The sequence below is a fragment of the Tachyglossus aculeatus genome, chromosome 5, assembly GCF_015852505.1.
Source record: "Tachyglossus aculeatus isolate mTacAcu1 chromosome 5, mTacAcu1.pri, whole genome shotgun sequence".
Classification (NCBI taxonomy): domain Eukaryota; kingdom Metazoa; phylum Chordata; class Mammalia; order Monotremata; family Tachyglossidae; genus Tachyglossus; species Tachyglossus aculeatus.
The window spans coordinates 64,971,306-64,983,856 of NC_052070.1; the positions used below are offsets into that span (position 1 = coordinate 64,971,306).

General features: G+C 48.8%; 1 protein-coding gene across 1 annotated transcript in view; it reads left to right on the forward strand.

Moving 5' to 3' along the window:
* The first annotated feature begins 10,606 nt into the window (after nt 1–10,606).
* The window catches only part of KLF13 (Kruppel like factor 13), a 99,875-nt gene continuing 97,930 nt past the window's right edge, over nt 10,607–12,551 (forward strand). The window contains exon 1 of the mRNA XM_038746262.1: nt 10,607–11,217. Within this exon, the coding sequence (XP_038602190.1) occupies nt 10,650–11,217 (568 nt within the window). The 5' untranslated portion in view covers nt 10,607–10,649. The remainder of the gene's footprint in view (nt 11,218–12,551) is intronic.

Genomic DNA, 12,551 nt, shown 5'->3' on the forward strand with positions numbered 1-12,551 from the left:
TGGCGGAGCCGGTCTTTGAACCCATGACCTCTGACTCCAAAGCCTGGGCTCTTTCCACTGAGCCACGCTGCTTCTCTAATAAGGCTTGGAAGAGGTGGGGGGCAAGTAATTATCTTTCAATTTGAGGAAGGAGGGCATTCCAGGTGTATGTCCACGGAATACTGCGATACCCAGAATCCCTCGCTTTGTTGTGATATCCAGGATCCCTCACTTTGTTGTGATACATAGAATTCCTTGCTCTGCTTTCTGCTCATGCGCGGTATATTTCTAACTGCACCACACTTATGTAGGCCTTAGAATAGCCTTTGGCAAGCGGCAACCTCTGTCCGGTTCTGTCTAAAAGCCCGCCCCACACCTGTTGCGGTGCGGATGCTCCACGGATGTCCCGTGGAAGGGGGCTGTCCTTGCACCAGAACCTCGACCGGCCGCTGCGAGATTAAAGGTGATATGAACCCCATTGCAAAGGCTCCTCACTCTTTCTTCGGTCTCGTCGAATCCAGAATGAATCTGCTTGGAGCTAAGCTCCTGCGTTACACCAGGCCAGAGGCAGGATGTGGGCTGGGGTCGTGGGTGAGATAGGCAAGTTTGAGGCCCATTGAGAGGGTTAGCACTAGAGAAGTGAAGTGTGTGGGTTGCGTTGTAGAAGGAGAGTAGCGAGGTGACCTAGGAGGGGGGCAAGGTGGTGGACTGCTTTAAAGTCAATGATGAGGAGTTTTTGTTTGATGCAGAGGTGGATGGGCAATCACTGGAGTATTTTGAGGAGCAGGGTGACATGCCCTGAACGTTTTTGTAGAAAAATGATCAGGGCAATAGAGTGAAGACTGGAGTGGGGAGAGACGGGAGGCTGGGTGGTCGGCAAGGAGGCCGATGCAGTAATCCATGAAAGATAGGATTCATTCATTCATTCATTCAATCGTATTTATTGAGCGCTTACTTTGTGCAGAGCACTGTACGAAGCACTTGGGAAGTACAAGTTGGCAACGTATAGAGACGGTCCGTACCCAGCAACGGGCTCACAGTCTAGAAGGGGGAGACAGAAAACAAAACAAAACTTGTAGACGGGTGTCAAAGTCATCAGAACAAACAGAATTAAAGCTATATGCACATCATTAACAAAATAAATAGAATAGTAAATATGTACAAGTAAAATAAATAGAGCAATAAATCTGTACAAATATATATACAAGTGCTGTGGGGAGGGGAAAGAGGTAGAGCGGGGGGGGATGGGGAGGAGGAGAGGAAAAAGGGGGCTCAGTCTGGGAAGACCTCTTGGAGGAGGTGAGCTCTCAGTAGGGCTTTGAATAGGATGAATGATTGTATCAGTGTGGTAGCAGTTTGGATCATCACACAGTAGACAAGTGGTGGAGCTGGGATTAGAACTCAGGTCTTCTGACTCCCAAGCTCTTGCTCTCCCACCAGACGGTGGTGGGTCATCACTGGATTACTGGCTCAGGGGACCAGCTAAGGAGGGAAAATGCAGATGGGGGCTTTAGGAGTGGGTAGCTGCCAGGAAGTTTATTTGTAAGAGAGGTCGCCTGCAGAAAAAGGAAGATAACCCAAGAAGGGACAGCAGGAACTGAACTCTCCCCTCAGAAACTGCGTTCGTGGTTAGGATGGGGCTGCGGCACAGTGCACGGCCTTTAAAATAAGGTGAAAAGGGGAACCAGACGGTTTGCAAAGTTACCCGCTGAATTTGTCAACAAGGCGTGCTCTGTAAGGGAGACTGAAAAAATGACCCAGGTGAACAGACCCCCGCAGTATGGTTCTTCACAGTGGGCTTGTTTTGAAATGAACACAGCAGGGTTTAGTCACCAGTACTGCGATGACAATCTAGCACTTTGGGAATGGAAATCATGAGTTTCAACCCAGAGAATTTTTGCTATAGGATGGGTTCCTCACCTCTGACTCCTAATTGGATAGGGAATTTTTAATGACTGACAGCTGCTGCCCAGATGTGCCACCAGGTTTGTATAGGCCCTTCCGTCCCGCCCCCAGCTAGCTCGGGCTTGGGGTTTTTGGGTCCCTTTCCCTTGGGACCATCAGGGGATAAGAGTTAAAAAATTACGGGGAGTGAAGGTTCTGAAATGCTGTGTAACAAAGACATGGGCTGATACTATAAGCTCATTGTGGGCAGGGAATGTGTCTGTTTTATAGTTATATTATACTCTCCCAAGCATTTAGTACAGTGCTCTGCACACCATAAGCACTCGATAAATATGATTAATTGATTAATGTTCCTGGCAGAGGCAAGAAAATCCCAAGTATGACTGCCCAGGAGCTCTATGTACTGCAGGGAACATGTGTTCTGGTTCTGGTGTTCTCTGCCAAGCACTTAGTACAGTGCTTTACTCTCAGGAGGTGCTCAAACACCAGTGAGGCCCCAGATGGAACCAGAAACAGGTTGGATAAAGACCAGCAAATCTGTTCTCTCCCAGGCTCTACAGGCGTGAACTCGTGCCATTTGTGTTACTAATGCTTCTAGACTGTGAGCCGGCTATTCGGTAGGGACCGTCTCTATATGTTGCCAACTTGTACTTCCCAAGTGCTTAGTACAGTGCTCTGCACACAGTAAGCGCTCAATAAATATGATTGAATGAATAACACTAATGTTGCAGTGGTCTGAAATTCCCTTTCCCACTAATCCGACAGACTCTAGCTCTCCCCAGCTTCAAAGCTCTCACAAAATCCCACCTACTCCAAGAAGACTACCCCGCTTCCCAAACTCCAAGTCACACCAACCCATAGGCTACCTCTAGTTCTTGCAACATGTGCATATGTACATACCAGGCCAGAGGTAGGATGTGGGCCGGGGGTTGGTGGCGAGACGGGTGAGATCGCAGCGCAGTGCGAAGGACAGCACCGAGGAGCGAAGTGTGCGGGCTGGGAAGTAGGGGAGAAGTGAGGTGAGGTCAGAGGGGGCAAGGTGGTAAACTGCTTTAAAGCCAATGGTCAGGAGTTTTTGTTTGATATGGAGGTGAATAGGCAACCACTGGAGATTTTTGAGGAGCGGGGGTGACATTCATTCATTCAATCGTATGTCCTGAACGTTTTTGTAGAAAGATGATCAGGGCAATGCTGTGAAGTATGGACTGCAGTGGGGAGAGGCAGGAGGTTGCGAGGTCAGAAAGGAGGCCGATTCAGTAATCTAGGCGGGATCGGATGAGTGACTGCATTAACATGGTAGCAGTTTAGACGGAGAGGAAAGGGTGGATTTTAGCGAGGTTGTGAAGGTGAGACCGTCACCGTCTCATTCTTCTGTAATACTTTCCCAAGTGCTTAGTGCACTTGGTGCACTAAGTGCACTTAGTGCAGGGCACTGCACCCAAATGTCACTCAGTACATTCTTTTATTGCCCTCTACTACTTTATCCCCTAAATTCTGTAATTAGGTTGGCACTTCACACCACAGTTATCCCATGGAGAAACTTGACCAAAGTGGAGTAGAGAAATACATTATTTTAATTCTTTTGCTTTGGAAAAAAATCAGCATACTAAGCTCCTCTTTTTACACCACAACCCAGCCCACACAGCTTGCTCCTATAACTCTGCCAACTTACTCTCACTGTGCTTTCATTTTGTCTCTCTCACTATTCATTCATTCAATCGTATTTATTGAGCTCTTACTGTGTGCAGAACACTGTACTAAGCGCTTGGGAAGTACAAGTTGGCAACAATAGAGACAGTCCCTACCCAACAATGGGCTCACAGTCTAGAAGGGAGAGACAGACAACAAAACAAAACATGTGGACAGGTGTCAAGTCGTCAAAATAAATAGAATTAAAGCTAAATGCACATCATTAACAAAATAAATAGAATAGTAAATATGTGCAAGTACAATAAATAGAGTAATAAATCTGTACAAACATATATACAGGTGCTGTGGGGAGGGGAAGGAGGTAGGGCTGGGTGGGGGGGAACTCTCTCCCTATTGACTGCTTACTCTGTGCCTAGTGCTGCATTGAGCACTCGCATTCATTCATTCACTCAATTGTATTTATTGAGCGCTTACTGTGTGCAGAGCACTGTACTAAGCGCTTGGAAAGAACAATGCAGCAATAAAGAGAGACAATCTCTGCCCACAATGGGCTCACAGTGGCGGGGGAGGGGGGCGGGGGGAGAAGAAACAGACAACAGACAAGGAACAGGAATCACTATAAATACAATAATAATAATAATAATAATAATAATAATGATAATGATGGCATTTATTAAGCACTTACTGTGTGCAAAGCACTGTTCTAAGCGCTGAGGAGGTTACAAGGTGATCAGGTTGTCCCACAGGGGGCTCACAATCTTAATCCCCATTTTACAGATGAGGCACAGAGAAGTTCTAGACTGTGAGCCTACTGTTGGGTAGGGACCGTCTCTATATGTTGCCAACTTGTACTTCCTAAGCACTTAGTACAGTGCTCTGCACACAGTAAGTGCTCAATAAATACAATCGATTAAGTGACTTGCCCAAAGTCACACAGCTGACAATTGGTGGAGCCGGGATTTGAACCCCTGACCTCTGACTCCAAAGCCCAGGCTCTTTCCACTGAGCCCCGCTGCTTCCAATTATAGATATATACATAAAAGTGCTGTGGGACGGAGTAGGGGAAGAGCCAAGGGAGGGAGTCATGGTGATGTGGAAGGGAGGGAGAGCTGAGAAAAAGCAGGGCTTAGTCTGGGAAGGCCTCTTGGAGGAGGTGAGCCTTCAGTAGGGATTTGAAGGGAGGAACAGTGATTGTTTCGTGGATTTATGAGGCAGGGCATTCCAGGCCAGGGGTAGGATGTGGGCCAGGGGTTGGCATTGAGGCAGGTGAGATGGAGGCCCAGTGAAGAGCCAGAGGAGCGGAGTGTGGGGGCTGGGATGGAGAAGGAGAGAAAGGAAGTGAAGTAGAAGGGGGCGAGGTGACGGAGAGCTTTGAAGCCAATAGTGAGGAGTTTTTGTTTGGTTGCTTAACCACTGGAGATTTTTGAGGAGGGGGGTGACACTCCCTGAACGTTTCTCTAAAAGATAATCCAGGGAGCGGAGTGAAGTATGGATTGAAGTGGGGAGAGGCAGGAGGATGGGAGGTCAGAAAGGCGGCTGATGCAGTAATCCAGGCGGGTTGGGATGAGTGATTGTACTAATGTGGTAGAGGCTTGGGTGGAGAAGAAAGGGCGGATCTTGGTGATGCTGTGAAGGTGAGAGCGACAGGAGTTGGTGACGGATTCGATACGTGGGTTGAATGAGAGACCGGAGTCAAGGATGACGCCAAGGTTATGGGCTTGTGACACGAGAAGGATGGTTGTGCCGCCTACGGTGTTGGGAAAGTTCAGGAGAGGACAGGGTTTGGGAGGGAAGATAAGGAGCTCTGTCTTGGACATTTTGAGTTTGAGGTGGAGGGAGGACATCTGAGTAGAGATGTACTGAGAGCAGCAGGAGACGTGAGTCTGGAGGGAGAGAGAAGAGGGGAGGAAATGTAGATTTGGGTGTCATCGGCATAGAGATGGTAGTTGAAGCCGTGGGAGCAAATGAGTTCTCCAAGGGAGCCAGTGTAGATAATAATAATAATAATAATGGCACTTATTAAGCACTTACTATGTGCAAAGCCCTGTTCTAAGCGCTGGGGAGGTTACAAGATGATTAGGTTGTCCCACTTGGGGCTCACAGTCTTTATCCCCATTTTACAGATGAGGCAACTGAGGCACAGAGAAGTTAAGTGATTTGCCCAAGGTCATACAAGTGACGAGCGGCAGAGTCGGATTAGAACCCATGACCTCTGACTCCAAAGCCCGGGCTCTTTCCACTGAGCCACGCTGCTTCACTGGAGAATAGAAGGGGGCCAAGAACTGAGCCTAGAGGAACCCCTACATTTAGGGGATGGGAGGCGGCAGAGGAGCCCGCGAAGGAGACTGAGAAAGAACGGCCGGAGAGACGGGAGGAGAACCAGGAGAGGACGGAGTCCGTGAAGCCAAGGTTGGATAAACTATCCAGGAGAAGGGGGTGGTCCACACTGTCAAAGGCAGCGGAGAGGTCGAGGAGGATTAGGATCGAGTAGAGGCCAGTGGATTTGGCAAGAAGGGGATCACTGGTGACTTTTGAGAGGGTGGTTTCAGTGGAGTGGAGGGGGTGGAAGCCAGATTGGAGGGGGTCCAGGAGAGAGTTGGAGGAGAGGAATTTGAGGTAGAGAGTGTAGACGACTCGCCCCAGGAGTTTGGAGAGGAAAGGTAGGAGGGAGATGGGGCAGTAACTGGAGGGGGCTGTTGGGTCAAGGGAGGGTTTTTTTTAGGATGAGGGAGACGAGAGCATGTTTGAAGGCAGTGGGGAAGCCATTCATTCAGTAATATTCATCAAGCGCTTTCTGTTTGCAGACTACTGAGCTAAGTGAGAAGCAGCGTGGCTCAATGGAAAGAGCAGGGGCTTGGGAGTCAGAGGTCATGGGTTCTAATTTCACCCCGCCACGTCTGCTGTGTGACCTTGGGCAAGTCACTTAACTTCTCTGAGCCTCAGTTACCTCATCTGTACAATGGAGATTAAGACTGTGAGCCAGTGAGCCCACTGTTGGATAGGGACCGTCTCTATATGTTGCCAACTTGTTCTTCCCAAGCGCTTAGTACAGTGCTCTGCACACAGTAAGTGCTCAATAAATATGATTGAATGAATGAATGAATGAATGAATGAGCCCCACGTGGGACAACCTGATCACCTTGTACCTCCCCAGCGCTTAGAACAGTGCTTCAGACATGGTAAGCGCTTAATAAATGCCATTATGATTACTAAGCGCTTGTGAGAGTACAGTATAACCATAAACAGACACATTCCCTGACCACGACGAGCTTACAGTCTAGAAAGTACTTGAAGAAATAAAATCTAGAGGGGGAGACAGGAATTAAAATACATTTCAGGTCAGTAAATGCCACTAAGTAGATTTTTTTTTTCAGAGTTATCCGATCTTCCCGGTGTTCTCTGATGCGGGGAGCTTATTGCCAAGGAAGAGAGATTGTAATGGGGAGAAACAGGTTTTGACATTCCTCGGTTTCACTAGCAGCAGGAGACAATGGGACAGAGGCAGCCAGAGGGTCTCCCAGCCCGGCCGGGCTCCCTCGCTGGCAGTTGGGCCTGGTGATCAATCAATCAATCAATCAATCAATCGTATTTATTGAGTGCTTACTGTGTGCAGAGCACTGTACTAAGCGCTTGGGAAGTACAAGTTGGAAACATATAGAGACAGTCCCTACCCAACAGTGGGCTCACAGATCACAGTCTTGGTGATCACAAAGCGTGGGATGGGAGGAGAGGTGCTTATCTCACAGAGCTTCCAAATGACCATCTCCACAATCCCATGCTCCCCAAGCGCTTAGTACAGTGCTCTGCACACAGTAAGCGCTCAATAAATAGGATTGATTGATTGATCTCCCCGCAAGGAATGACATCACCGCCGATCCAATATAGATTCATTCATTCCTTTATTCACTCCATCGTATTTATTGAGCGCTTACTGTGTGCAGACCACTGGACTAAGCGCTTGGAAAGTACAATTCAGCAACAGAATCAATCCCTACCCAACAATGGGCTCACAGTCTAGAAGGGGGAGACAGACAACAAAACAAGATTCCAGTGCTTAGAACAGTGCTTGGCACCCAGTAAGCGCTTAATGATAATAATGATGTCATTTGTTAAGCGCTTACTATGTGCGAAGCACTGTTCTAAGCGCTGGGGGGATACAAGGTGATCAGGTTGTCCCACGTGGGGCTCACAGTTTTAACCCCCATTTTACAGATGAGGTGACTGAGGCTCCGAGAAGCTAAGTGACTTGCCCAAAATCACACAGCTGACAAGTGGGAGAAGCAGCGTGGCTCAGTGGAAAGAGCCCGGATTTTGGAGTCAGAGTTCATGGGTTCAAATCCCGGTTCCGCCAATTGTCAGCTGGGTGACTTCGGGCAAGTCACTTCACTTCTCTGGGCCTCAGTTACCTCATCTGTAAAATGGGGATTAAGACTGGGAGCCCCCCGATGGGACAAACTGATCAATCAATCGTATTTATTGAGCACTTACTGTGTGCAGAGCACTGTACTAAGCGCTTGGGAAGTACAAGTTGGCAACATATAGAGACGGTCCTTACCCAACAGTGGGCTCACAGTCTAGAAGATTGATCACCTTGTAACCTCCCCAGCGCTTAGAACAGTGCTTTGTGCATAGTAAGCGCTTAATAAATGCCATCATTATTATTATTACCCCAGCGCTTAGAACAGTGCTTTGCACATAGTAAACGCTTAACAAATGCCATTATTATTATTATTATCATTACCCCGCGCTTAGAACAGTGCTTTGCACATAGTAAACGCTTAACAAATGACATCATTATTATTATTATTATTACCCCAGCGCTTAGAACAGTGCTTTGCACATAGTAAGTGCTTAACAAATGCCATCATTATTATTATTATTACCCCAGCGCTTAGAACAGTGATTTGCACAAAGTAAGCGCTTAACAAGTGCCATCATTATTATTATTACCCCAGCGCTTAGAACAGTGCTTTGCACATAGTAAACGCTTAACAAATGCCATTATTATTATTATTATCATTACCCCAGCGCTTAGAACAGTGCTTTGCACATAGTAAGCGCTTGATAAATGCCATTATTATTATTATGATCATTACCCCAGCGCTTAGAACAGTGCTTTGCACATAGTAAGCGCTTAACAAATGCCATCATTATCATTATTACCCCAGCGCTTAGAACAGTGCTTTGCACATAGTAAGCGCTTAACAAATGCCATCATCATTATTATTATTAGCATTATCCCAGCGCTTAGAACAGTGCTTTGCACATAGTAAGCGCTTAACAAATGCCATCATTATTATTATTATCATTACCCCAGCGCTTAGAACAGTGCTTTGCACATAGTAAGTGCTTGATAAATGCCATTATTATTATTATGATCATTACCCCAGCGCTTAGAACAGTGCTTTGCACATAGTAAGCGCTTAACAAATGCCATCATTGTTATTATTATTATTATTACCCCAGCGCTTAGAACATAGTAAGCGCTTAACAAATGCCATCACTATTATTATTACCCCAGCGCTTAGAACCGTGCTTTGCACAAAGTAAGCGCTTAACAAATGCCATCATTATTATTATTATCACTACCCCAGCGCTTAGAACAGTGCTTTGCACATGGTAAGCGCTTAACAAATGCCATCATTATTATCATTACCCCAGCGCTTAGAACAGTGCTTTGCACATGGTAAGCGCTTAACAAATGCCATCATTATTATTATTATTACCCTAGCGCTTAGAACAGTGCTTTGCACAAAGTAAGCGCTTAACAAATGCCATCATTATCATTATTTATTATCATTATTTATTCTCATTACCCCAGCGCTTAGAACAGTGCTTTGCACAAAGTAAGCGCTTAACAAACGCCGTCATTATTATTATTATCCCAGCGCCTAGAACAGTGCTTTGCACAAAGTAAGCGCTTAACAAATGCCATCACTATCATTATTTATTATCATTATTTATTCTCATTACCCCGGCGCTTAGAACAGTGCTTTGCACAAAGTAAGCGCTTAACAAACGCCGTCATTATTATTATTATTATTACCCCAGCGCCTAGAACAGTGCTTTGCACAAAGTAAGCGCTTCATAAATGCCATCATTATTATTATTATTATTTAAAAAAAGACAAAAAGAGGGGCGGGGCGGAGGCGCAATGGTGGCCCAAGCCCCGAATGAGGTGTCTGAGCCAGGAGGGAGGGGGTGGGACCATTTCCACCAAGACCCCACCCTGAAACCGCGCAGCGTCTGCGGAGAAGGTTTGGCTGAGGCCGGCCACGGCCTTATCATTTCTAATTTCTGGGCCGCGCTCGGCCGGCCGGGAGCTGCCCTCCCATTGGCTGCGGCAACATGGCGACTCGGAGATGTATCCCTTGCAGGCCGCCGATTGGCCGGCGCCCCGCCGCCCCGGCCAATGGCCTTCTCCGTTTCCTCGGCTCGGTCCCGGCCGCCTCCCGAGCCCCTCCCGGCTCTGTTCTGGACGCCGCCGTTGCGTTTTTTCGGGTTTTTTTTCCCCCCCATTCTCTTCCTTCTCTTTTCCCTTCCTCCAGCCCCTGCTCTTCACACGCAGCCCCGCGATCTGCCCCAGGCTCCTGGGGTGACGTCGGGCCCAGATGTTCACCCCGGGCCACGCCCATCATCCACCAGACCCGAGGCGCCAATAACGGGCGAAGCTTATTCTACTGTCACAATGCAAGGAAAGGGGTAGAAAGAGACGGCTCCTCGTTACTATCATCCTTCTTCTCGTCATTTTTCTTCGGGCACTGGGAAAAGAACCCAAACACGTCTTTCAGAGCCGATGAAGAAGCGGCCCTCCGAGCTGGGATTGCTTCCTTTCTTTTAAATTTTTCCTCTTTTCCACCGGACTTTACATGCATTTACTTTTTCACGCTCAGCCGGGCGGGACCCTCTTGAATCGAGCTCGGTTCTGGTAAAAAAAAACCCACGCCCCATCCCTCCACTCCCACCAGCCTGGGGATTTTTCGTCCTCCTTTTTCCTCCCCACCCCCCCACCCCTTTCCTTTTTCATTCTAGGGGTGTGGGGAGGTGGGAGGGAGGGGAAAGTGCAATTTGGACGATTATTATTTTTTTTTTCCGACGAAGAACTGAGCTGTAAAATGGCAGCAGCCGCCTATGTGGATCATTTCGCAGCCGAGTGCCTTGTTTCCATGTCCAACCGGGCCGTCATCCACAGGCCCGAGGGGGAGCCGGCCCTTCGGGGGGAAGGTTTCCTGCAGGCCGAAGACAGGAGGGAAGGGAAGGAGGCGGGAAAGGACAACGCCTCCCTGTTCGTGGTGGCCCGCATCCTGGCCGATCTCAACCAACACATCCCGGACCCTCCCCTGCCTCTGCCGAAAAAAGAAAACCACCCCAAAAGGGAGAGGGGACCGGGCCGGGGCCTAGTCGAAGAGGAGCCCGGGCCCGGTGGGCTGGGCCTGGGCCCCGGTGGGTTGGTCCTGGGGCCCGGTGGAGGGGTCCCCGGGCCTGGGGGGGTGGTCCTCGTGTCCTCGGGGTCCCCTTCCCCCCGAAGCCCGGCCGGCTCCGACCCCAGCCTCAGACAAAGGAGCAGGAGGGGGCGAGCCCGACCCGACTCCCCCCAGAAAAAGCACAGATGCCACTACGCGGGCTGCGAGAAAGTTTACGGCAAGTCCTCCCACCTCAAAGCTCACCTAAGGACTCACACAGGTCAGTTGTTGTCCCCTCCCCCGGGAGAGGGGAGGGGGCTCGGGGGGAGGGGGCTGTGGAAGGAGTGGCCGCCCCCTCCCCATAATCAATCATCAATCAATCAATCGTATTTATTGAGCCCTTACTGTGTGCTGAGCGCTGTACTAAGCGCCTGGGAAGTACAGGTTGGCAACATATAGAGACAGGCCCTACCCATCAGTGGGCTCACAGTCTAAAAGGTGATAATCATGATAATGATGCCGTTTCTTAAGCGCTTACTATGTGCAAGGCACTGTTCTAAGCGCTGGGGGGGGATACAGGGTGATCAGGTTGGCCCACGTGGGGCTCACCGTCTTCATCCCCATTTTACAGATGAGGTAACTGAGGCACGGAGAAGTTGTGACTTGCCCAAAGTCACACAGCTGACAAGTGGCGGAGCGGGATTTGAACCCATGACCGCGGACTCCAAAGGCACTGAGCCACGCTGCTTCTGCTTCCCCATCCCCCCCATCCTCCTCCCCTTTCCTCCCCTCCCCTAGTGCCACCCTCTGATAATAATGATGGCCCGCTGTTGGGTAGGGACTGTCTCTATATGTTGCCGACTTGTACTTCCCAAGCGCTTAGTACAGTGCTCTGCACACAGTAAGCGCTCAATACGATTGATTGATTTATTGTATATATGTTTGTACGTATTTATTACTCTATTTTATCTGTTCATATTTATTCTATTTATTTTATTAATGTGTTTTGTTTCGTTGTCTGTCTCCCCCTTCTAGACTGTGAGCCCGCTGTTGGGTAGGGACCGTCTCTAGATGTTGCCAACTTGTACTTCCCAAGCGCTTAGTACAGTGCTCTGCACACAATAAGCGCTCAATAAATACGATTGAATGAATGAATGAATGAATGAAGCCCTTATTATGTGCAAAGCACTGTTCTAAGCCCTGTTGGGGAGTGGGTGTCCCCCCTCCCCCCCGGCAGGCCCCCACCCTCTCGGAGGGCGGTCCTGGGGGTCTTCCCGGTGGCGGCGGTCGCGGTGGAGGGGGTGGGGATATAATAATAATAATAATAATAACATTCGTCCATTCATTCTTTATTGAGCGCTTACTGTGTGCAGAGCACTGTACTAAGCGCCTGGGAAGTACAAGTTGGTAACATATAGAGACGGATCCTACCCAATAGCGGGGATGATAATAATAATAATAATAATGATAATAGTATTTGTTAAGCGCTGACTTTGTGCCAAGCACTGTTCTAGACCCATGGGGAGGGGAGCTGGTCCTAGGCCCATTTTCTTTTTTTTTTTCCGCCCTGCCCCTCCCCCTAAGGGGCTCCACCCTTCCCCCCCCAGGACCCCC